Here is a 21882-nt window from a genome sequence, read left to right as displayed (position 1 = left end):
TTGTACCTCTAAATTTCCAATAAGGTGTTTTACTTTCTGAGGGCATTGCCACCGGGTGGTTATCATCTGTAGAGGATTTCTTTTCTCATATATTGAGGTTTCTCACGTGACGTCATCTGTACATATAGAACGAGACACAACCATCAGTTTGGTGCGTGGCTCCTGTAGGTTGCTGGCTGTTGCTGGGTGAAATTGGCTGCAAAGAGCGTGTTTCACCAAAAACCTCATTATGGTAACTGTGGTTGCCTGTAGTTTGCGTAGAAGATACCAGCGTGTCCACAAACACAGGCCAGCCACCACCGGGCAGCAGTACTGTAATGCACTTCAAAGCACTTTAACGGTTTTACTGCCACTTTGAGAGTTGCTGGCAAGTTTGTAGACAAATCAACCACAACAATCACAAGGTTTTTCTTCCAACTGATCAAAGAGCGTTTTTACCTAGCGACCAGATTGTTGTAGACAGGTGTTTAGTCCTGAGTGATTGGGGCCTTTTTTATTCATCGTATTTTGTCACCAAGATTGTCACAAGTCCACAATAATATAAACTTGTCCACCACTAGGGGGTCAATGTCTACAAAAGTCCTGTTGTGAAGACAGCAACACCACGTGAGAAACTGGGACTGTTGTAGAGCGCCGTTCAGTTCTAATCAATAATAATTTTCTCGCTTTATGAGCTTTTCACTCCACAACAGTGCCAGTGCGCTGCATTGTCTGCTTTGCTCTAGATGGGAGCACAATTTATGAAATTAACATACTATGAACTTGAAACTACTCATTGAGACCATGACCCCATCAGGAAAATGTTTACTAAGATCATAAATCAAGCGGGAAATTTGCCATTTTAACCAAATTACTTCTTTTTACACCAGATGAGTTATCCCACACTGGGCATTAAAAAATAATGCAGGGTTAACGCTGTAAGGGCATCTGTTACATCATTTTTTTAGTCTTTATACCAAAATGGGTGACAACCTTTGATTAGCAGTTGTGTGAATAACTGGTAGAGAAAAACACTCAGCTGTGCAGCCTCTGTGGAGCTCTGTGTGTTCTTATTGAAGGTGTTATTGTTGGGATTTGAGTCTCCATTTGAGAGTCAACTGAAAGCAGCCAGTTTTTCTGACCGGCCTGTGTGTTTTACTAATAACAGTGTGACTGTATTATTAAAGGATTTCCATAAACACTGTCATTAACATGACTGACTCAGTTTGGCTCTGTCAAAAAACAGACTCCAGCCTTTCTTTCACCTGTTTGGTCAAACTGTAAATGCTACCTTTATTCCTAAGGAGTGCCATCTTTTTTCACTAATACGTTATCTGAATAATTTATTATGAAAACTGCATTTATGAATCAACATTTGTATAAAGATGAGTGTCAGTTCATTCTCGACTAAAACTGACACACAAGAGCATCAAGAGTGTGTCAGCGTCTGACCGAGCTGTTTCACCCCCACGGTTACAGCTCATAGCTAATCATCCTGTTTAGAGGAGCATGCTGACTCCAGATAACATTTGAAGCATTATAAGGAAAAAGTCGAGATATAAATCTTAAGTGCTGTTATTGGTTGCAAGACGAGAAGAAAATGATGATGGGGATGATGGGGATGAACAAACGGTCTTAACAAGCCGCTTCAGTCCTGCTGCTCTGATTCACGGGGAGAGAAATCACTTCATCCTGATGACTCACTGATGAGTTCAACAGGCAAAAAACCCTCCGAAGATAAATAGATGGATACACTGTGTGCTCAAAAGTATATGGACATCCTTGTTCACAACCTCTAACGGATTGGCTGCTCTTTGACAAGGATCTTTTCTTAGATCCTTAACAGTGCTGTAGGGGTCCTAAGGGTGGATTTTGGTGACTGTGGACTTTTCCTGTTTGCTGAGACCACAAAACATTTTTTCTAAACTTTGACTGAGTCCTGTGTTTCCTAAAAGCAACCATAGATTATATGAGTTATGATGGAGCCACTAGTAGTAGATAGATTTTGGACTGCAAAAATGTTTATGAAAGATTCACAGATGTTGGTCAACTCAACACATTTACCTCACTGTATTTATATAAAATTGAATCTTGTTACACTTTCTTTTATAACATTTTTGCTTGTTACGAAGGAGTTCTGCAGGTTTGAGGATTTCAGCATGTCTCAGTCTTCTGCTTCTCTTGAATATCTCAATATACAGTAAATCAAAACTGGGAAACGTAATAGGGAACCATCTGATGTGCAAATTTCCCCAAATTTCTCAACATGAAACTGAAAAAATGTCCCTAAAGGCCACAACAGAGACAACACTCCCTTTACATTTCAATGGATTTGGTACTTTCATTATGTGAACAGAACACCCAAGGACACTATTGTAAAATGAGTGTGATGTGCTTTATCTCTGTCATAAGGCAATCTCCAAAATCCCAGCTGCAAGTGTCTAAAAAAAGAGAGAGAGAGAGAGAAGCAGCGGTTGAATGTTTCATCACTGGTATATTGACACAAACATCTGAACACAGCAGAACAAAGTGAAGCGTAATTAACACAAACCAATTTATAATAAATAGACACGAAGAGGTTGAACAAATCAGATTGTACATACACACATTTCAGTATATTAATAACAACAACTTTTATACATTTGTACAAAAATAGAATCATTAGAGACATCAAAAGCCTCTCTCAAGTTCAAAAAAATAAATATCTGCTTGACACTTGCCAACAGTATATTTGAGAGTCTCTGATTTGTCAAACACAAAACACGAACTCTAAAAGAAACATCTGTGAGCAGTAAATATTTCTGTCTGTCTTTGCAGTTACATGTTTTTCTGTCTGACAGCTGCAATCTGCAAACGTGATACAGATGCTGATTGGACAGTAAAGCCAGTGCAAAACAGAGTCTGAAATAGAAAGGGTCAATTAGCCTCATGGCTGCAAATGTGATAAAATATCAACCAGCACACTGCATAAACAACAACAGGATTGTTAGGTGAGTAAACAACTGTACGACTAGATTAAAAGCCCAGTCTGTTAACTTTTCACAATATAAATCTGAGGTGCACCCACATCCAAAACTTAGAAAATCCACAACAACGTGTACAGTTATCAATCAACAAGGTACCCTCACATGTAACACAAACTGTGGGCTGTATTCTTTGTATCTTGGAACCAGTTGTGATCTTTTAAATGTCTGTCATAAATCAGCTTTTAAAATCATACAAATTCAGTCAGGCAAAGTTTGGACCTTTGGGCCCACTAATGCCCACTAATCATCCTCAAGACCCCCCCAAACCCCCTAGGGTCCTCTGGAAAGCTATTAAAGACCTCAGGAAGTTTCACAAGGACTGAATTAACCTCTTTATGGACCTCACGGACCCCATCAGAGACCAGAATTTGAATATATACTCAGGGAAACTTGGCAAAATCATCAGTGATTCTCACGTACCTGTGCAATATTCTCAAGAATATTTATACAATTTTAAGGAAATCTGCCTGTCATTAAGAGCCTTCCCTCAAAGTCTACAGTCTAGTACCTTGCAAAATCCCATTAGGGCTCTCAGGATACCTGTTCTAGGAACTTATGAAGGCCCTGGTAGAGGCAAATACCTTGGGGAACTACAACCTATATCTAAGTCCACCAGAATTCATTCTAGTACCTGTACAACCCTTATAATGATCTCACCCCTCCAGCACCTCAGAGTTCTCCCAAAGGCATTATCAGTTTTGTCAAGGCCCTCAGAAATCCCATTAATGACATTGACTTCAGGACCTCAGAGCTGTCTGACCAAGGACAATTATTATCCTCAGACTTCTACCACTACAGACTTTTACAGTGTACTTAAGAAACCTACAAGGTCATTAAGGACATCTCAAAACTTTTCAAGTTCCAGTGTTTGTAGGATTTCTAGGTAAAGCTAAGCTCACCCAAGTATCTCTGGAAGCCCAGAAGGGAGACCAATATGGACCTCGGGATCTGCACCATCTGCAGAGGTTTTCCTATCCCTCCTTAAGGACCTCATTTCTGCAGAAACCTCAATCTTTAGATAAATATACATATGAAGAGCATTATTTTTCATACCTGAATATATCTGAGTGAATTTTCCTCCCTGTATGTTTTAATTACATTTAGAAATGTCCGTTTGACCTTGAATTGAATCTGAAATGTATTCACGAATGCTTTATTCCAGCATCCTCAGATGTATCGTTCTCTTTGTCAAAAAACCTTGGAGGCCCATTACAGCCAGGTGATAAAAGAGATTAAATTCTTTCTATGACAAAAATTTAAGAGTCAACAGAACATGTTTTCAGTCTAATTTTGTGGCACAAATCTATGAATATTTTTTATTTCCATCTATTTTTCCAGCATCAATGGGCTTCTATATAACCTGCTAACAAATGCACCAAATAAACTCACTTACATGAACCATTATTTTTTTTTATAAGATAAAAAGTAAATCAGTAACAACATCAGAATAATGAATATTAGTCAACACTAATTTTCTTGTTTCACAATAGTATGAATATAAAACAGATATGAAACAATTCCTTTTCCATAATAACAGTTCATCATCTGCAGAAAAGTAAACAAAGAGTCAAATACCTTAACTTTTAAAAAAAATAATTAAATTCTTCCAACACGGGATTGTTTTGCACGCGGTCACACAAAGTTAAATGTGAAAACAAAAAGATTTAAATGATTTGGATTCCCTTTGCAAAGTTATACACATTTAAACTTAAAACAAGTGCAGATCTTACTGTGCACTTCCTTTGTTTGTAACTCAAGAAAAATCCCAGCAGATTACTCTGACAATCTTTCAAAAGTATTCATGAACACCAAAACTTACATGTTTATGTTTGTCCCTCTGGAGCCATTCATTTGCATCTGGAACCATTAGCCTCTTGAATTTTCAAAACTGCCACCATTTTCCAAAATTGCTATTAATTCCAGCGTAGAAAAAAGCAATCTTTATGTGTCGAGAGTATAAAAGGTGGACATAGCGTTCACGTCTGAAGAATGAATCCAATGTGGAAAGACGTTCGAAATTCATCCTTTTTAACATCTACCAGGAAGCATCTGCTCTGGATGCAAAAACATATCCAGTCTGGCAGAAGTCTGAGGAAAAAGGATGTTTGAACTTGACCTCTCTAGACCCTAACCCTAACCCTTGCTGAATATATGAGCTCAGTCGTGGGTTTATCATCACTTTGAATAAATCCAAACATAAGTTAATTGTCTAAACTGTCTAAACTGGTCTTAAAGGAGGATTATTGAATAACAATCTGTAAGTCTTTAGCCAGGGTGTGCATGTGCACATACCGGTTTATGTGTGGTTTCATAGTCAGACCCACCCCATCGTCCGTCACATCTAGTTTCAAAACATTGAAGGCGGCAGTGAAATCTAGATGTGAAATCTTCCTCTAGAGGACTGAAAACAGGACCTCACAAACCAGTAGATGGTAAAAGATGAATACATACACCTTTTATCTTTTGAATTCCACATACTTGCCTTTGGGGAAGTCAAATTTACGCCTTTAAAGCTTCTTAAGAGCTACCTTGTTTCACATTTACAAAATTTTTTACAGTTTCAAACATAAAACACAGGTTAAACTGCAATTGAACTTTCATTAGGACAATGTAGCTAACACTGAAGAGACTGCTGAATATGATCCAAAGAAAGAGAGAGTTATATGTGTCAGACCTACAGGCGTCACATAAGCTGCACGTGCTGTGCAGGTTGAGAGATTATCCTTCTATAACCTTGATATGCATACTGCAAATGGTAGGCAGGTAGGGGTCAATCCAAGAAATCTAGTTGAAACAAAAGTACCTCAACAATTTATCCCCTGTTCACAAAAAGTTTTGGAAAACAAAGTTGAGCTATGATACAAACAAAACTGAGGTGTAATTTAAGAGTGTAATTTTAAAGTGGACTTATATTTGGTCAAATGTGTATCTTTTTGTTTTTTTGCCACATTTGGTGGCCATCATGAATTTTCAAAGGCTAATGATTACCTGTGAACATTTTGGTACTGATGAAGTACTTCTCTGGGAAAAACATAACTTTAATGTAATTTCTTTCTCAAAACACTTTGAAAAACCTCCATCAACAAATGTGACTTTGTAGGCCAGACTGGAGCTTAAAGAGTGATTAACATAATCAGACTACATACCTTTGCTTTAAAAACAGAGCTGTTGAAGTTGAAAGATATTGTTTGTAAAGAAGCCGGTCTTTAGTTGCATTAACACACTGTTATGAAATTAAAGAGATTAAACTGATAATCAGATTACAAAGCAAAAAAAAACTAAATAATGCAGCACAGATCATGTTAAATGAAAATGATTAAAGAAAGTTTCTTCTGACCTTGAAAACAGATGTTTGTAAATTATGACAAGAAACCACAGTTACATTTCCTACTCTGTAAATAAAAGTAATCTGATTACATGAAAGAGTTTTTCATTTCATTTCGGTATTTTGATGCTATGATAAATCTTCTCAGCTCGCACTGTAAAAACAATATTTTTTAGATAATTTACTTCATCTGTAACATCTTAAATATGTTTTTAGTGTGAATAAAAAAAACAGAGGTGGAAGGTGTGATGTGTGAAAAATGTTGTGAGCGGTTCATAATAAATGTGGAAATCTGACAGTTTGTTCCACTTGTTAAACAAATGCATTGTGTGGAATCTGAACACTTTAAGTCTCAAATGTTGCCAGGTGTTCTTTAAGAAGTTGTCGTCCGTAATCCAAACCTTGTTTGCATTCTTCCATTTGCTTCCTTTCCAGTCTCCTCTGTAAAGCTCCGCCCCCTTTGGCTAGGTGACAGAGAGTTTCCGGGACTCTGAATGCCGTTAACATCCACCTATCCTTCTGGAGGTGTTGATGACACGAGCCGCTTACTCTCTGCTCGCTCCAACTGAAAGCACAAGCAAAATCTTAAAAGTAAATGGCCTCTTGGCATATTCTCGCGATGTCCCGCCTCCTCAGCAGCTGGAGTCCTCGCTGCCGGTGCCTCCTCCTCCGGCCTTGCTGGCAGCTGATGAGCTTACCGAAATCTGGCAGCCATTTGTGACGTGACTCATGACCTTCTGTTTCAGCTGAGCGACCTGTTCCCGTAGCATAGCGGCGGTGGAGGCCAGGTCCGAGTTCTGGCTCTTCAGGACTTTCACCTTCTCCTCCAGCCGTGAGATGCGCTCCAGCTTCCGCTTGCGACATTTAGATGCGGCAATCCGGTTGCGAAGTTTCTTGCGTTCTGCTTTGATTCGCTCCTGTGTCTCCAGGTCGATTGGCGAGAGCGACGGTGGCGAGGTGGGGTCCCCTGCAGGATGAGGGACCTCAGGGACAGTCTGCGGGGCATCCAGGCCTCGAGGGTGTGGCTGAGGTGCTCCACCTCCACCGTGGCCTGAGCCTCCACCATATGCCATCTGCCCTCCAGAGTATGGCATCTGGCCCGGGTTGTAGCTGCTCAGGTTGGTGTAGATGGGCATATCTCCGCCTGACATCAGATTCCTCTGGTAGGACGCCTGCAGGGAGACACTAGAGGATGAAGGCGGAGACATGGGCCCACCTCCAACCAGCTGGTTCTGCTTGTGAAGGTCTGCCAGCGCCTTGACAAAGCCATCAGCAAATCCTTCTTGCTCGTTGGTGGCCTGGTTGCGGTACATGAAGGGATTGGTGGAGTTTGGCACCGGGCTGGTGGTGACCAGCCCCTGGTTGGACTGAATGATCAGGTGCTCCAGATCTGGGGACGCCAGCTTTAGCAGGTTCATGTCTGCTGAGGATGCTGCAGAGGACGCTGCTGATGTCATCAAGGAGCTGTTGCTAGCCAGCCCCAGGATGTTGGGGTTCCCACCCCTCCCTCCTGCTCCACCACCACTGGGGAAGTGGTGACTTCCTGCCATTGACATGGCTTTCTTACTCATCAGCATCTTGTTTCCCGAGTAGCGCTCGTATTCGGCGATCTGGCTGAAGCCGGGCACAGCGGGGGAGTCATCGTGGTAGAAAGGAGTCTCCATCTTGGCCGTCATTGACAGAGAGGCGTCTCAGAAGAAATCTTCATAATCAGATTAACCTGAATATGAGAGCTGATTGAAACGTTTCACTGACGTCTGCGTCTGGAGGATGAAGGCAAGACGAAGAGAAGAAAAAGAGTTCCTGCAGGAGGAAGAAACATGTCTGTGAGAGGAAGAGGAGGACCAAAACAACAGGACAATCACTACCCCTCACCTCTCATTCTCCTGCTCTGTTTGTGGGTTCATTTCACCCTGAGCTAAGGCTGAAGGAACACAGCCACCTCTAATTTGACAATCATGCTCACCATCTTTTCTATTTCAGAAATGTATTTTCATGACATCAAATATGTGTCTGCATTCACGTCTTCATACTGTTTGTATCCTTGTTTGTTCCTGATTTTACAGACAACATGCCTCACTGCATTATGACTCAGTGATGTTCATCAGAAACAAAAATGTTTTAATAGCACTTGCATATCCAGCTCCAAACTTAACTACACCTTGTTCTGAAAATATGCTCAGTTGTATGGCCTCTAAACTTGACAGATTATTGCTTGTAAATATTTCGTTTACAAAAAAATTGGATTAAAGCTTCTTTTCAGTTGTCTGTGCTATCAAAAAACCAAGAGGTTTAATTTACAAGCAAATTAAAGGCACACGGGTTTTCTAATTGTATGAATAATGAGAAATATGTTCTTCTTATTTTAGTCCTGCTGATTATTTCCAATTACACCCTCCTGCACTGTAGCCAGTCGTCCTTGTTCTACTCTGCAGTCTCTGTGAGCTCAGCACATGAACCAGCTCTCCACCTGTTGCAGGTTCTGGTTAGGGTGATGCTTGAAGTCCCAGCAGAGCAGAACAAAGAAGCCATTGCCAGCTGCAGTCCAGGAGGGTGGAGTTGGAGTCCATCTAAACATGGGATGAGAAACTGAAAGAAATGAAAAACTGTCATATCAGCAACCCAACCAGTGTTTCCCACTAATGTGAGTTCTTCATAGTAACATCTCTAACTGATCAGCTAACCCTATAGCAATAATATGAGCTGCTAAAATTCTCTAAAAACCAAGAAAAAGTTCTCCTTTACAAGAGGCTACACTGGTGGATTCTTTATGAAAAGAAAGGAGCCCCACAATTCACAACACACAGTGTTCTACACTTTATACTTACAAGCTGCTGATATGTTTCTGACCTCCAACGACAGGCTGTTACACTTAGACCTAAATTCAATATGCTGCTGTAATAAAATCTGTTTCCTTGCAAGTTGTCGCTTTCTGAGAACAGCAAATATTTGTGAGTCTTAATAAAGGCAGTTGGTGCAGTGGGTCATCTCTCCTGGGAGACGGGGGAATATGAGTGGACAGGATGAGCAACTAATGTAACTATGACAAACATTTCCACTTTTAAAAGGCAACAAACGTCTACACTTGGAGGATGATCCTAAAGCAAATCCACCATGATCCTTGCATGGGTCTTCAGTAAGGCTGTTACGGTGTAAAAACTAGAGCTGGCTAAGTAAACGATACAGGATCCTGTCAAAAAACAGTTATTACAGAGTGTCTTACACATCCCTGATTATGTCGAGATTTCCCTCCAAAGGTGAGATTTACAGCTTGTTTAAACTTGTTCACTGGGCTGCTCCACTAGTGAAACCTTTATATGACGAGCACTGATGGTCTGATAGAAAGGAGCAGATGTACTCCTGAGAAGAAAGCTCAACGTTAACATGACCGTTGCTCACTGCAGGAATCCATCATGCTGTAAACATTACAGAGGAGTCTGTTTCAGGTATTTATTGAAGTCTCATTAAATGGACAAGCTGTCGCCTCGTTCTCTTTCAGCAGATTTGCAGACGTGGGTGAAAAAAATGACCGTACATGCGTTCAAGTTTGAAAATCCTGGGATTTCTTGGGCAATTTTTTCCAAACTATAATGTCTGATTGTGTGAAGTGATTTTAGTGAAACTTCACTTTTGAATTGATTGAATACTTTTGTAGTATGCAGTATTTTTTGTAGATGCTTTGTGTAAGCTATTCTACTTGCTGTTATAGGTTTTGTTTGACATTTTGGCTGCTGCTACAGTATTTTATCAACTTTTGGGAAAAATAAAGCATGTCTCATATCCTATGAGTTACTGACTCAGAGAGTCAATTCAGGTCAGTTCAAACTTTACCAGCATGTGTATGGTCGTGTATTTTTAAAGTTTCTATCTCTGCAGCAAGAGGAGCTGAAGCGACTACACGACAGTGAGCTAATTTACTCAGAATCTGACCGGTCTGAATGCCTGCAACAAGATCAGCTGCACTCACTCCTTGAATCGTCTTTGGATGATACACCCAGTCATACCAAAGCTTGGAAAATAACCATTTGTGTTCTAGGATATAAATGTCATAGATTTGAAGAAAACATTGCACAACCATTTTTTCCCAAACCACAACATTTTCTAAACCTAACTCATTAGCTTTGATAACAAGTGACTTCTTATCAGTAATTAATGATACATTAACGATCACCTAAACTGAGTGTAAAAATCAGTCATGGAATGACCCGACTTGTGGTCTCTGGTGTGAGCAGTGAAATGATTCATTCGACTGAAATTAGGGCTGTTCCTGACATTTAATTTGTGTTTTGTATCAGGAGGGAAACTAACACTAGGAAAACAATGAAAACTGGGCACATTCCAACAGAATGCGGTTAAACATCGGTCGTACAAATACTGCGTGGGAATTTACGAACCATTTGAAATCATTATTCACCTCCCCCAATAATTACTGTTTTAAATGTCACTGAAGAGTGGGAAACTTTGTCTAATGTGTTACGCTGCTCACACGCAATGCTAAATTAATTTGCCGAGCGTTGCTAATGTCAGTATGGCTAGCACATGTGGCTCTCCGTCCTTGCATGCTTCCACGTGCCTTGTGGTTAATGTGGTTTTCATTTTGCTTCAGTTCTTATGTCAGCTTACTCTGACACCACTGATGTCCTGCAAACCCGATCTGGTTGGTGCGGATGCCAAACTTCGCACATTTACATCCTCTTGTCAGAAAAAGGAGGGCCCTCCGTCTGTCAGCGAAGGTCGGCTTTTATCAAAATAATTCACTTAACCAGCTGGCATTTCTGGCACTGACCAGCAAGAGCAGCAAATTTAAAAGTCAAATTTGTCAAATATGTATGTGGACACGATGAAACTGGACAGATAAGATTTAATTTCATTAGATTAGAGTTTGAGGCTATTTCATGAACTGTGTTTAGGGTTGCCAGGTTGGGTTGACAGATGGGTTAGATATATAGATTTCTTGGAGATGGTTTTGAAATAGGAGAGAAAGCTGGGGAATATGAGAGTGCTGGTGGGCATGGATAAACCCTCCAGAGATAATATCAAAGCACGTGTAAGCAGAGGACCATGGATTTATTTATTTATTTTGTTGACAGCAGTTTGAGAGCGTTTTTAGAATATTTTATATTAAATATTAGAGATAAGTGTTGCACCTGTCTGAATGGATTGAAGTCTTTGTATTTTAATGCTTCATTTCTTCTCTCTGTTTATCTGGCTTTACTGTGTGGGTAAAACAACAGTGTGTATTCTATATATAACAAGTGTTGTTGGAGCTTTACCCCTTTCAGTTCTTAACCTCTTCTCCGAGTCCAGAAAGACAGAAACCTCTAGTCTGTTTCCACAAAAGGGCAACACATGGGTCTGAAAATATTTTTTGCTGAAAAGGAAACACAGTGGTCGAGTTTGAGTTACACGGAGAGACAAATAACCAACACAGTGACAAGCGTCACTGTAATTCCTGAATCCTTTTCATGAATAAAAAAAAAGAAATTACAAAAACATCCCCTCTATCCTTTAACCTCAACAGTTCAGATGCAGTGTGTGTCATGTGGTGACGAAACTGACCACGAGGCGAGACGCTTGAGGAACTGATTCAGCTCAGGTCCACCGTCACCTCGACTCTTTGCTTCCTTATAATTTAATCAGAGCAGCATATTGAGAAATAAGAGAAAAAACCCTCAGAGTAAGAAACAGCAGTCAAGGTCATGCGTGAGGAAGATTTCCCCACAGGAGAGGAGTGAAAACGTCAGATAGAAGTTAGTGTGATAATCACGGGCTGCACACAGGTGATTATCTGAGCTCAGGTGACTAACAGCAGCCCAGCACGATGAGTCTGAAGCTTACAAAGACAAACAGGCTAATGTGACATTGATGCAACTCTTAAAGTTAAAACAAGGGACAACAGGCATCACTTGATGCTTAAGCTAATGCAAAAACAGCTTAAACATCATGGCTCTGAACATACTGGAACTTCTAAGACTTTGAATTTTTATATTCTATTCTACAGTGGGGCAAAAAAGTATTTAGTCAGCCACCGATTGTGCAAGTTCCCCCACTTAAAATGATGACAGAGGTCAGTAATTTGCACCAGAGGTACACTTCAACTGTGAGAGACAGAATGTGAAAAAAAAATCCATGAATCCACATGGTAGGATTTGTAAAGAATTTATTCGTAAATTAGGGTGAAAAATAAGTATTTGGTCACCTCAAACATGGAAAATCTCTGGCTCTCACAGACCTGTAACGTCTTCTGTAAGAAGCTTTTCTGTCCCCCACTCGTTACCTGTATGAATGGCACCTGTTTGAACTCATCATCTGTATAAAAGACACCTGTCCACAGCCTCAAACAGTCAGACTCCAAACTCCGCCATGGCCAAGACCAAAGAGCTTTCGAAGGACACCAGGAAAAGTATTGTAGACCTGCACCAGACTGGGAAGAGTGAATCTACAATAGGCAAGCAGCTTGGTGTGAAAAAATCAACTGTGGGAGCAATCATCAGAAAATGGAAGACATACAAGACCACTGATAATCTCCCTCGATCTGGGGCTCCACGCAAGATCTCATCCCGTGGGGTCAAAATGATCATGAGAACGGTGAGCAAAGATCCCAGAACCACACGGGGGGACCTGGTGAATGACCTGCAGAGAGCTGGGACCAAAGTAACAAAGGTCACCATCAGTAACACACTACAACGGCAGGGAATCAAATCCCGCAGTGCCAGACATGTTCCGCTGCTGAAGCCAGTGCATGTCCAGGCCCGTCTGAAGTTTGCCAGAGAGCACATGGATGATACAGCAGAGGATTGGGAGAATGTCATGTGGTCAGATGAAACCAAAGTAGAACTTTTTGGTATAAACTCAACTCGTCGTGTTTGGAGGAAGAAGAATACTGAGTTGCATCCCAAGAACACCATACCTACTGTGAAGCATGGGGGTGGAAACATCATGCTATGGGGCTGTTTTTCTGCCAAGGGGACAGGACGACTGATCCGTGTTAAGGACAGAATGAATGGGGCCATGTATCGTGAGATTTTGAGCCAAAACCTCCTTCCATCAGTGAGAACTTTGAAGATGAAACGAGGCTGGGTCTTCCAACATGACAATGATCCAAAACACACCGCCCGGGCAACAAAGGAGTGGCTCCGTAAGAAGCATTTGAAAGTCCTGGAGTGGCCTAGCCAGTCTCCAGACCTCAACCCCATAGAAAATCTGTGGTGGGAGTTGAAAGTCCGTGTTGCTCGGCGACAGCCCCAAAACATCACTGCTCTCGAGAAGATCTGCATGGAGGAATGGGCCAAAATACCAGCTACTGTGTGTGCAAACCTGGTAAAGACCTATAATAAACGTTTGACCTCTGTTATTGCCAACAAAGGTTATGTTACAAAGTATTGAGTTGTATTTTTGTTATTGACCAAATACTTATTTTCCACCCTGATTTACGAATAAATTCTTTACAAATCCTACCATGTGGATTCATGGATTTTTTTTTCACATTCTGTCTCTCACAGTTGAAGTGTACCTCTGGTGCAAATTACTGACCTCTGTCATCATTTTAGGTGGGGGAACTTGCACAATCGGCGGCCTACTAAATACTTTTTTGCCCCACTGTATCAGCTTTTAAAGTATGTCTGGTCTGAGATGTTGAACCAGTAAGAGCGATCTGGTAGGCTCACATGGATGCATATTGTTATGATTATTTAGTGTCTGTAGCATCATTGTCTCCAGACTTTTCAGTCTGGAGGCAACACCTAAAACAAAGTTTTAAAATAAGTGGTAACTGTTTTATTTAACCCAGCCTATAATCTATTTCTCAATCTTGCTGAATAATGATCATATAAAACAAATTTTACGTTCATTATTAATACTGGTAGAAAACATGTGAAGATTATGTGTATGATTTGAACTTGGGTTTGCTCATTTCAGTTTAGTTTTTACTGTAAAAGTTTACTTTTTAAAATTTATTTTATTTATTTTAATTTATTTAATCAGTCTCAGTTTTAGTCTTTTTAATTCTTAATTTGTCTTAAATTATTTATTTTATGCAGGGTTTCTCTCAAGGTTTTAGCAAAGTCAGAATAGACATTACAGCCCGATCTCACGGCAACAAAACATGAAATGGTGACAAAAAAGCAACCTGTTTATTTGTGTTCATGGACACAAACGGTCACGTGTTTTCAGGTCAGTCAGTCCACGTGATGAGAACTGGTGTTCAGGGAAAAACAAAGCAAACAGAAAGACGAGAAAATTCATGACCAGAAACAAATCAGTAGATTCGAGACTTTGATTATTTCACAAGCTGTTGGGTAATTACAGTAAAACAGCTTTGTGATGGCAGTTGAGAGTCAAATCTTAAAAAAAAAATGCTTCAAAGCATCATCGGGCAGCTTGTGAATCCACATTTTACCAAATTCACAAAAGCGAGAACTACAGATATGTTTTATTTTATTTCAGTTATCCAAAATCATCTCAGCAAAAATATTTTTCCAAATCTCCTTTTTATCTTTATTTCCATCAACAAGAGTGAAATTAGTTAGTTTTTAGATCAGTTTTAGCTTCCTTTACCTTCAACCTGCATAGGTGGAGTTTTTGTCCTTTATTAAAAAGGAACTTCCAAATGACCACAACAGTAGCCTGAAGGTGCTTTATATCATAAGGTAAAGACTACGTTAACTCACAGAATTAAAATGAAAATTAGAATAAAAATTAAAAAAAATTATTAAAAAGTAAAAAGCAAGCAGTTGGCGACAGTGGGAAAGATAAACTAATTTTTAACAGGAAGAAACCTCTGGGAGACCCAGGCTCAGGGAGGAACAGCCAACTGCTGTGATTGGTTGTGGATGAGGGGAAGACATATGAGACCAGACAGATGAAAAACCATATTCAGGAACACAAAAAACCACAGAGGAGCCAGAAAACTACAGATTATAAGATGTGACAGTTTTCACAAACTCATTTTGGTTTTCATTGCACAGCACGTAGTTTGAAACGATGACAGCCTAGTCCTGTCACATGTCATGTAACATTTGAGTGCTACGCCCACAAATACTTTTCCCTTTTTTAAACATTTTCAATCCACACAAAAACACTAAAACATTGTCAAGAGCTCGCCAAAGCAACACATGCCATTGTAACCCTACCCAGATAGAAATGTTAGCTAGTCATAAGCCTTTTGTTTTTCAAAAGCTCTATTTTCAGTTCCTTTAAATCCTGTTTACATTTGGACAAAAGGAAAAAATACACAAGAAAGGTTATACAAAATGCCCATATATGTGTGGACAGGGCTTGAGAGGTCATGCTAGATTAGTCTGAAACTGTCTAAACATGAAGAGGTGGCACGAGAGTGCGACGGCCATCTTCTACATTTATGCCCCAAACTGTTAAGATTGCACTGCCCTTCACATCTAGCTCTGGGCTTCAAAGAGAGTCTGGCAACCATTCACAGCATAAATGGGTGGGGATGGATCTGACTGATAACATTATAAATCCCACCCTGAGAAAATATGTTCACAGCTCGTATGCCATGTGAACTTATTTTGTTTCACTTTTGAGCAAGTGGGCATCGTTTTTCGAGTTTTGCATCTCCAGCTCCAGTATGAACCCACCACTTATTCCACTGTACGAGCTGGGAAAGCACTGGAATACATCAGCATTTCCATGCTTCCTCCCACCTACAGACATTTAACTCCTTCTTCCAGCCCTCGCCTCAATGCTCCTAAACAAAGCAAGGCGCCTTCCCCACTGTCATCGTTAGTTAGAGAGCAGCGTTTAGAAATCTGGACATCCCACTTTCTTTTACAGACAAAGCAGATGTTTCTAGAGCAACGTCACCCACTTCCAAGGTGCATAAAGAAGAGCATTATTCTAAAAAGGTATAGAAAACAGCCAACCTTACACATTCATGTGCATATCCACCAGTAATCCTCGATGTGATTAGTTGTTTTCTGTACATGTCCTATTTAAAATGTTGGCTGTAATCTGTTTTATAGCTGACTGATGAGGTCAGAAATGTGTTGGTCAAACGGTAAAGTTCTTACTACTGCAAGTTAACTTCCTCCACAGAACTCCAGCTAACATTCGAATGTTTCTCAAAACTGGCAGGGAAGCTTTCAACAACACAACACAAACACAACTCTGACTGTCTTTAGTCCAAAAACAACACAACACTTGAGCTGGAAGTGAACGTCAGCTCGAAAACATTAGTTACGCCACTTTAGCTGCAGAAACCAGCAGAAACAGTAGACCTGCTTAATGTCACAATTTAATGAACCACACTGAGAATAAGTAAGTCCAGCTTTAACAATGTGTCTTATTACATGTGATTAACCAACACAGTGGCACAAAGAGGTACAAAACCCAATATGTTTTCACTTTACAGACATTTCCATGCATGTGTAGTCATGCTGTTAAGACAAGATACAGGTCATTATTCCCAAAGGTCAGAAGATCCCTGTGTTACAGCAGCCGAAACATTAAACACAGCCTGCAGCAAGTAGAGTAGTTAAAAAACAGAACAAAACAAAACAAAACAAAAACACTATGACAAAACAAAATAGCTCCATGAGGTAAAAACAAAACAAAACAGAGGAGCTGTAAAACAGCAAAAAAAAGAAAAGAAAAAAAAAGGAGCTCAAAAGATAAAAAATAAAAAACTTTGCAAATTAAAAAAAAAAAGTATAAGAGTATAATAAAATAAAATGGGTCTATACCGTAAATTTGCTCAAAAAAGGGTGTCTGGACCCCGGACCTCTCTTTGCATCTCAGAAACTCCCAATCACACCCAACACAGCAGTTTATTATTATTATTATTATTATTATTATTATTATTATTATTATTATTATTAATAATAATAATAATAATAATAATGTTATTTGTGGCCAATGAAAATCACTGCCCTCTGCTGGACACACGACTTCCTAACCGACCTCCAGTGCAGTGTTCTTCCTTATTTATCATCCAACATGTTCACATTTTCCACAAACTCTCCCAAATCCGATGGTAACGTAACTACTCAAACTTCATAACTACTTAACTATTTTAATTTTCTACCGCTTGTCACAGCTGCCTCCCCGCTTCTAATCCCAGCACTGTGCGGCGTGTTAGTCAAAAAGCTGATTTTTTTTAAACATAGAATAAAGAAATATGAAGTGCGCAACAGTTCATTAAACCAGCTGCAGCATTCAAACCCTGCTTACATGTTACAGTAGATGTGACAGTGATGAATATAAATCCCAGTAAGCAGTGAAACAGTCGTCATATCACACCGAAGCTCGTTAATAGGAAGGTCAAACACCTTCATCCTCCTCAATGCTGTGTAAGCTATAATTTATAATAACAGGTAGTTTTCAGTACCGACACTCTGATCAGTCCTCTCCTCTCAGGACTTCATCAGGTGAAGTTCCGTCAACTTCAGACCGGGTGAAACCAGCGCGAGGCATCATTAACACTACCATCATCATCCTCCCCCTCCTCATCACCGTCCTAACCGACCGCGGCTCGGTGTCTCATCTAAAAAAGTCCAGCATGACGAGGCTGGGAGGCGATGAGAGCGGGAATAATGTCTGATAAAGGCTGATACTCACAGAGAGACAGGGAGAGCTGCTGAACCATCCGAGAGCAGAGAGACTGACTCAGAGAGAGAGCGAGGAAGAGCGGCTGAAGTCTCTCTCCATCACAAAGTGACTCACTCTGACGCTTTCTGCTCCTTATCTCTCCAACGCGCCTCTAATGAGCGCCTTTATTTATACACTGACATACTTCACACGGGGAACATATATATGTGATATATATGAGCCGTGAAAGGTTGAAAGCCGTGCCTCACAGGTTGGTAAATTGATGGACCCCCGAAAAAGAACCCCCCACACCGACTCTTCCTCTAACGTCCGCTTGAGGATGACTCCCCCTGAATCAGTCCCTTACACTCCCTTACAACCTGATTCTGAGAGGGGTTTGGACTCCACTCTGACCTCACGCATGACCTTTCCTGGACGTAATTTAGCTTTTTTTTTTTTATCCCCGACATTATCTCACACTTGTCACTTTTAATCTGTCATCTCACATATATAGGTGTACATGTTCACTTATACAAAATTTGATATTTTCTACTTTTGAAATACAAAAGAGGCTCAGCTGTGGAGGCTGGAGGGGTTGGTAGTGGAGTAAATTATTTGACCTTTTTGGTACATAAGAGACCCAAATTGTACAAGTCACAGATGTTTGTGCTTTATTTGATTCATGAATTCAGTTTGATGATTAATGATCCACAGTGTGGTGGCTTACAGGTACGCCTGATCCCGGGAGGAAATCAAACAAACTGAACATGGAAGCAGCTAAAAGTCGCTTTTATTAATAAAAATTACGTCGCTTGGTTAACTTTAGGCATTGAGGACTTGGTTATTCTGATTCAGTAAATTGATGCCTTCTTGCTTTTCCTACACACAATTTGCACGTATGACATAAAACTACACAAATAATACACAACAAATTTGTGCTCACTGTCCTGAAGAATCTGTATAATTAGTTTCTGTGAAAAACAAAACTTTACTTTTTTGTGGACTGTAAGACTGGACTGTAATTACACATCCTTCTAACAACTGTGCAAAGAGTCTTTTTTTATCTGTTACTCATAACTCAGGCTTAGATATATCACACCCACTGATCGACCGGACCAGTCCCACAACTAAAAAGCAAATATTCACAAAAAAAGTCATGAAAAGTAAACTATTGGTTTGTGTTTATGGATTTAAATTGTCAGGTTTCAGTGTAAGTCAACGGGACTGACTCATCCAGAAAGTTGTATATTTTAAAGCGTGTCACAAAGTGTCAGAGTGTCGTTGATGGTTAATTTATTTTTCTTACAGTTAAGTGGAAAAGTGAAAAACCTTAAGCTTTATTTTAACAGTTACTGAAAGATGTTTCAATGATCAGTAGTTCATGCAACAGTAAAAAGTGTGACAGCCAACCCCGGTCCATCCTATATTTATATATATCCCTGCAGGGAATGTGTCGTAACGGCAGCCGTGAAAACAGATTCTTAAGGGAACTGGGAACAGTTACATTTTACAGTTACATAAGAAAGTTGTTTTTAGTGTCTACAAAGTAACTGATTTTAAATTAATAACTTAGTAAAGAAGAATTCAAATGATTTGTGAAAATCTGTCAAATTTTAGAACCAAAACTGGGTCTGTGGTGTGAGCAGCAAAATGATTCCAACCTCCAAATAAGCGTTTTTCACCAGTTAAAAGAGGAAAATATTTATTTTGTGTATGTGGCTATAAACAAGTGCATACATGATTGTGGTCAGGTTGAAAAAAATATGCCAAATACAGAGCAATACAAAAGTGGCCCAGACCAATAAAACCAGAGCATAAAGCTTGTAAAAAAACAAAACAAAACAAAAACTATATATGTTTAGACAGCCTATAAAGACATACAAGAATATTCTCATTTTGCGTTTTAAGAAAATCAAGTGCCATTTTACAGTATGTCTCCATGTTTGACAATTTGTTGTTCCACTTTCAGTGAATCTAATAAGTAAAAAAAAACTTATTGTGTTTGGTTTTTCTGTAATTTTCTGACTCTTCGTTGGGCCTGTTGTAGCCTCAGTTTTAGCCAGTTTATGTTACCTCTTCACAGGTGATTCAGTTTCCGTTCTGCAGACTTTGGAGGACGTACATAATTATAACTTTTGTGTATATCAGTTAAGCTATGTGTTTATCTGTGTTTACTTAACTTTTCTTCTTATGCCTCTATAACATCTTTCACCTTTCTGTCATTCAACTAAAAGTTAATTTAACTGAAGAAAGTAAGCAAGTCTGCAAACACCATTTTAAAGAGTGAGAGTGCTTTGAGGTGTTCATATCCTCTTTAATTTATTTTTAATACTTTTATGCTGCTGTATCTTCTTCCATGAAGGTTTAAATATAATTTTAAAGAATTCTCCACACTGCCGGAAACATCAGTCTGATGTAAAAGCACCAAATTACCTTGAAGTCGAGCGAGGTTACAGTACAGTGGATCAGACCTCTCTGACATCAGTGGGAACAGATGCATTAATCAACAGACAGATTTAATTAAAAATACTATTAAATAATAGATGATAGATGAGTAATGATATGAGATCTGATCATGTTGTGATTTGAAACTGTTTCTGTTGATAAGTAAACATGATTGAGCCTCGCTGTATTCAGCCAACAGCCTAAAGACAAGCTGACAAATAACCACAGTGTGTGTGTGTGTGTGTGTGTGTGTGCGTGTGTGTGTGTGTGTGTGTGTGTGTGTGTGTGTGTGTGTGTGTGTGTGTGTGAGGACAGATCAGTGTGTTTTACTTGGCAACCAAAGTAATTACTGTTCTTACCGTAGGTGGAGCAGCCAACACACACATACAAAATGTTCAATGCCTGTTCAGAAGATGATGAACTGAGTCTTCCTTCAGCTCAGAGAAGCGTGCTGGAGACCACAACACAAGCATATTTAGATATCTGTAAAAAATAATTGTGAAAAAAGTATTTGCCCCCAGCCTGATTTCTTAGTTTTCTTGTTATTTTAACCAACCTCTTTCAGTGCACCATAGGGCAGCTGTGGCTACAATGTAGCTTACCATCACCAGTGTGTGAATGTGTGTGTGAATGACTGAATGTAGTGTAAAGCGCTTTGGAGTCCTTAGGGACTAAGTAAAGCGCTATACAAATACAGGCCATTTACCATTTAACCTGGCCCTGTGCGAAAGTCTTTACCCTCTTTGTAAAATCACTTTTTAGAAAGCTGAGTTCAAGTTCATTAGCCACACCTATTACTGCGAGACCTGTTGAGCCAAGGAATCACTTAAACAGAACCTGTCTGACAAAGTGAAGCAGGTTAAAAGATATCAAAAAGTAACATGACAGTTTCATTCTACTGTCTAGAAACATCAAAGCCACTCTGGTCAGTCTGGAAAGTGTTACGAAGCAGTTTCTCAGGTTTGGGACTCCATTGAACCATGGTGAGAGCCATCATCTACACATGGAGAAAACCTGGAACAGTGATGAGCCTTCCCTACCAACATAATACAAGAGAGCACCAGTGACTCATCCAGGAGGCCACAGGAGAACGCACAACAGCATCGAAAGAACTACTGACCTCACCTGTCTCAGATAAGTTCATGAGTCACCAATAAGACCGGGCAAAAATGGCCTCCATGGGAGAGTTTAAAGAGAAAGCCACTGCACTGCTGTCCAGAAAGAACACAGAGGCTCGTCTCACGTTTGCATCTTGATGATCCCCAAAACTTCTGGGAAAATACTCTGTGGTCTGACGAGACGAAAGCTGAACGACTGAAAGATTGTCAACGACAATCTTTCCTAGCACATTAGAGAGGCCCCTTCACTGTCCACTTTTAAAACACGTCTTAAAACCCATTTTTACTCTTTGGCTTATGACACAGTCTGACCCTGATTTTATTGTTTTAATCTAATGTGCTGATTTTATTGTTTTAAATGTTTTGTTTTTTTGTTTTGTTTTTTTATATATATATATATATATTTTACCTATCTTATATTATTATTACTATTTTTCTCATTTTT

General features: G+C 39.7%; 1 protein-coding gene across 3 annotated transcripts; it reads right to left on the bottom strand.

Annotated features, from left to right (window-relative positions):
- Window positions 1-2453: 2453 nt before the first annotated feature.
- On the bottom strand, window positions 2454-18027 carry june (JunE proto-oncogene, AP-1 transcription factor subunit). 3 transcript variants are annotated; one of them, XM_086300024.1, is made up of 2 exons: window positions 17905-18027; window positions 2454-8133 (listed from the first exon to the last, which is right to left on the bottom strand). In XM_086300024.1, exon 2 carries the CDS (start codon window positions 8004-8006, stop codon window positions 6963-6965), a length of 1044 nt encoding a protein of 347 aa, XP_086156150.1. In that variant the 5' UTR covers window positions 8007-8133; window positions 17905-18027; the 3' UTR covers window positions 2454-6962. The 3 variants fall into 3 exon arrangements, with proteins under 3 accessions (XP_086156150.1, XP_086156151.1, XP_086156152.1); XM_086300025.1 differs by lacking the exon at window positions 17905-18027 and adding an exon at window positions 17675-17881; XM_086300026.1 differs by lacking the exon at window positions 17905-18027 and adding an exon at window positions 17518-17621.
- Between the last annotated feature and the right edge of the window lie 3855 nt (window positions 18028-21882).

This window comes from Aulonocara sp. 'chitande type north' Nkhata Bay, linkage group LG7, assembly GCF_057382095.1.
Source record: "Aulonocara sp. 'chitande type north' Nkhata Bay isolate Kocher_YH1m ecotype deep benthic linkage group LG7, A_spYH_male_GT1.1, whole genome shotgun sequence".
In the NCBI taxonomy this organism is placed as follows: domain Eukaryota; kingdom Metazoa; phylum Chordata; class Actinopteri; order Cichliformes; family Cichlidae; genus Aulonocara; species Aulonocara sp. 'chitande type north' Nkhata Bay.
Note: the sequence above shows the minus strand (reverse complement) of the source record. Positions and strands in the feature narration are given on the sequence as shown.

Bases quoted from the DNA above. Each gene is read 5' to 3' on its own strand.
- june (XM_086300024.1), bottom strand. From the start codon at position 8,006: ATGACGGCCAAGATGGAGACTCCTTTCTACCACGATGACTCCCCCGCT.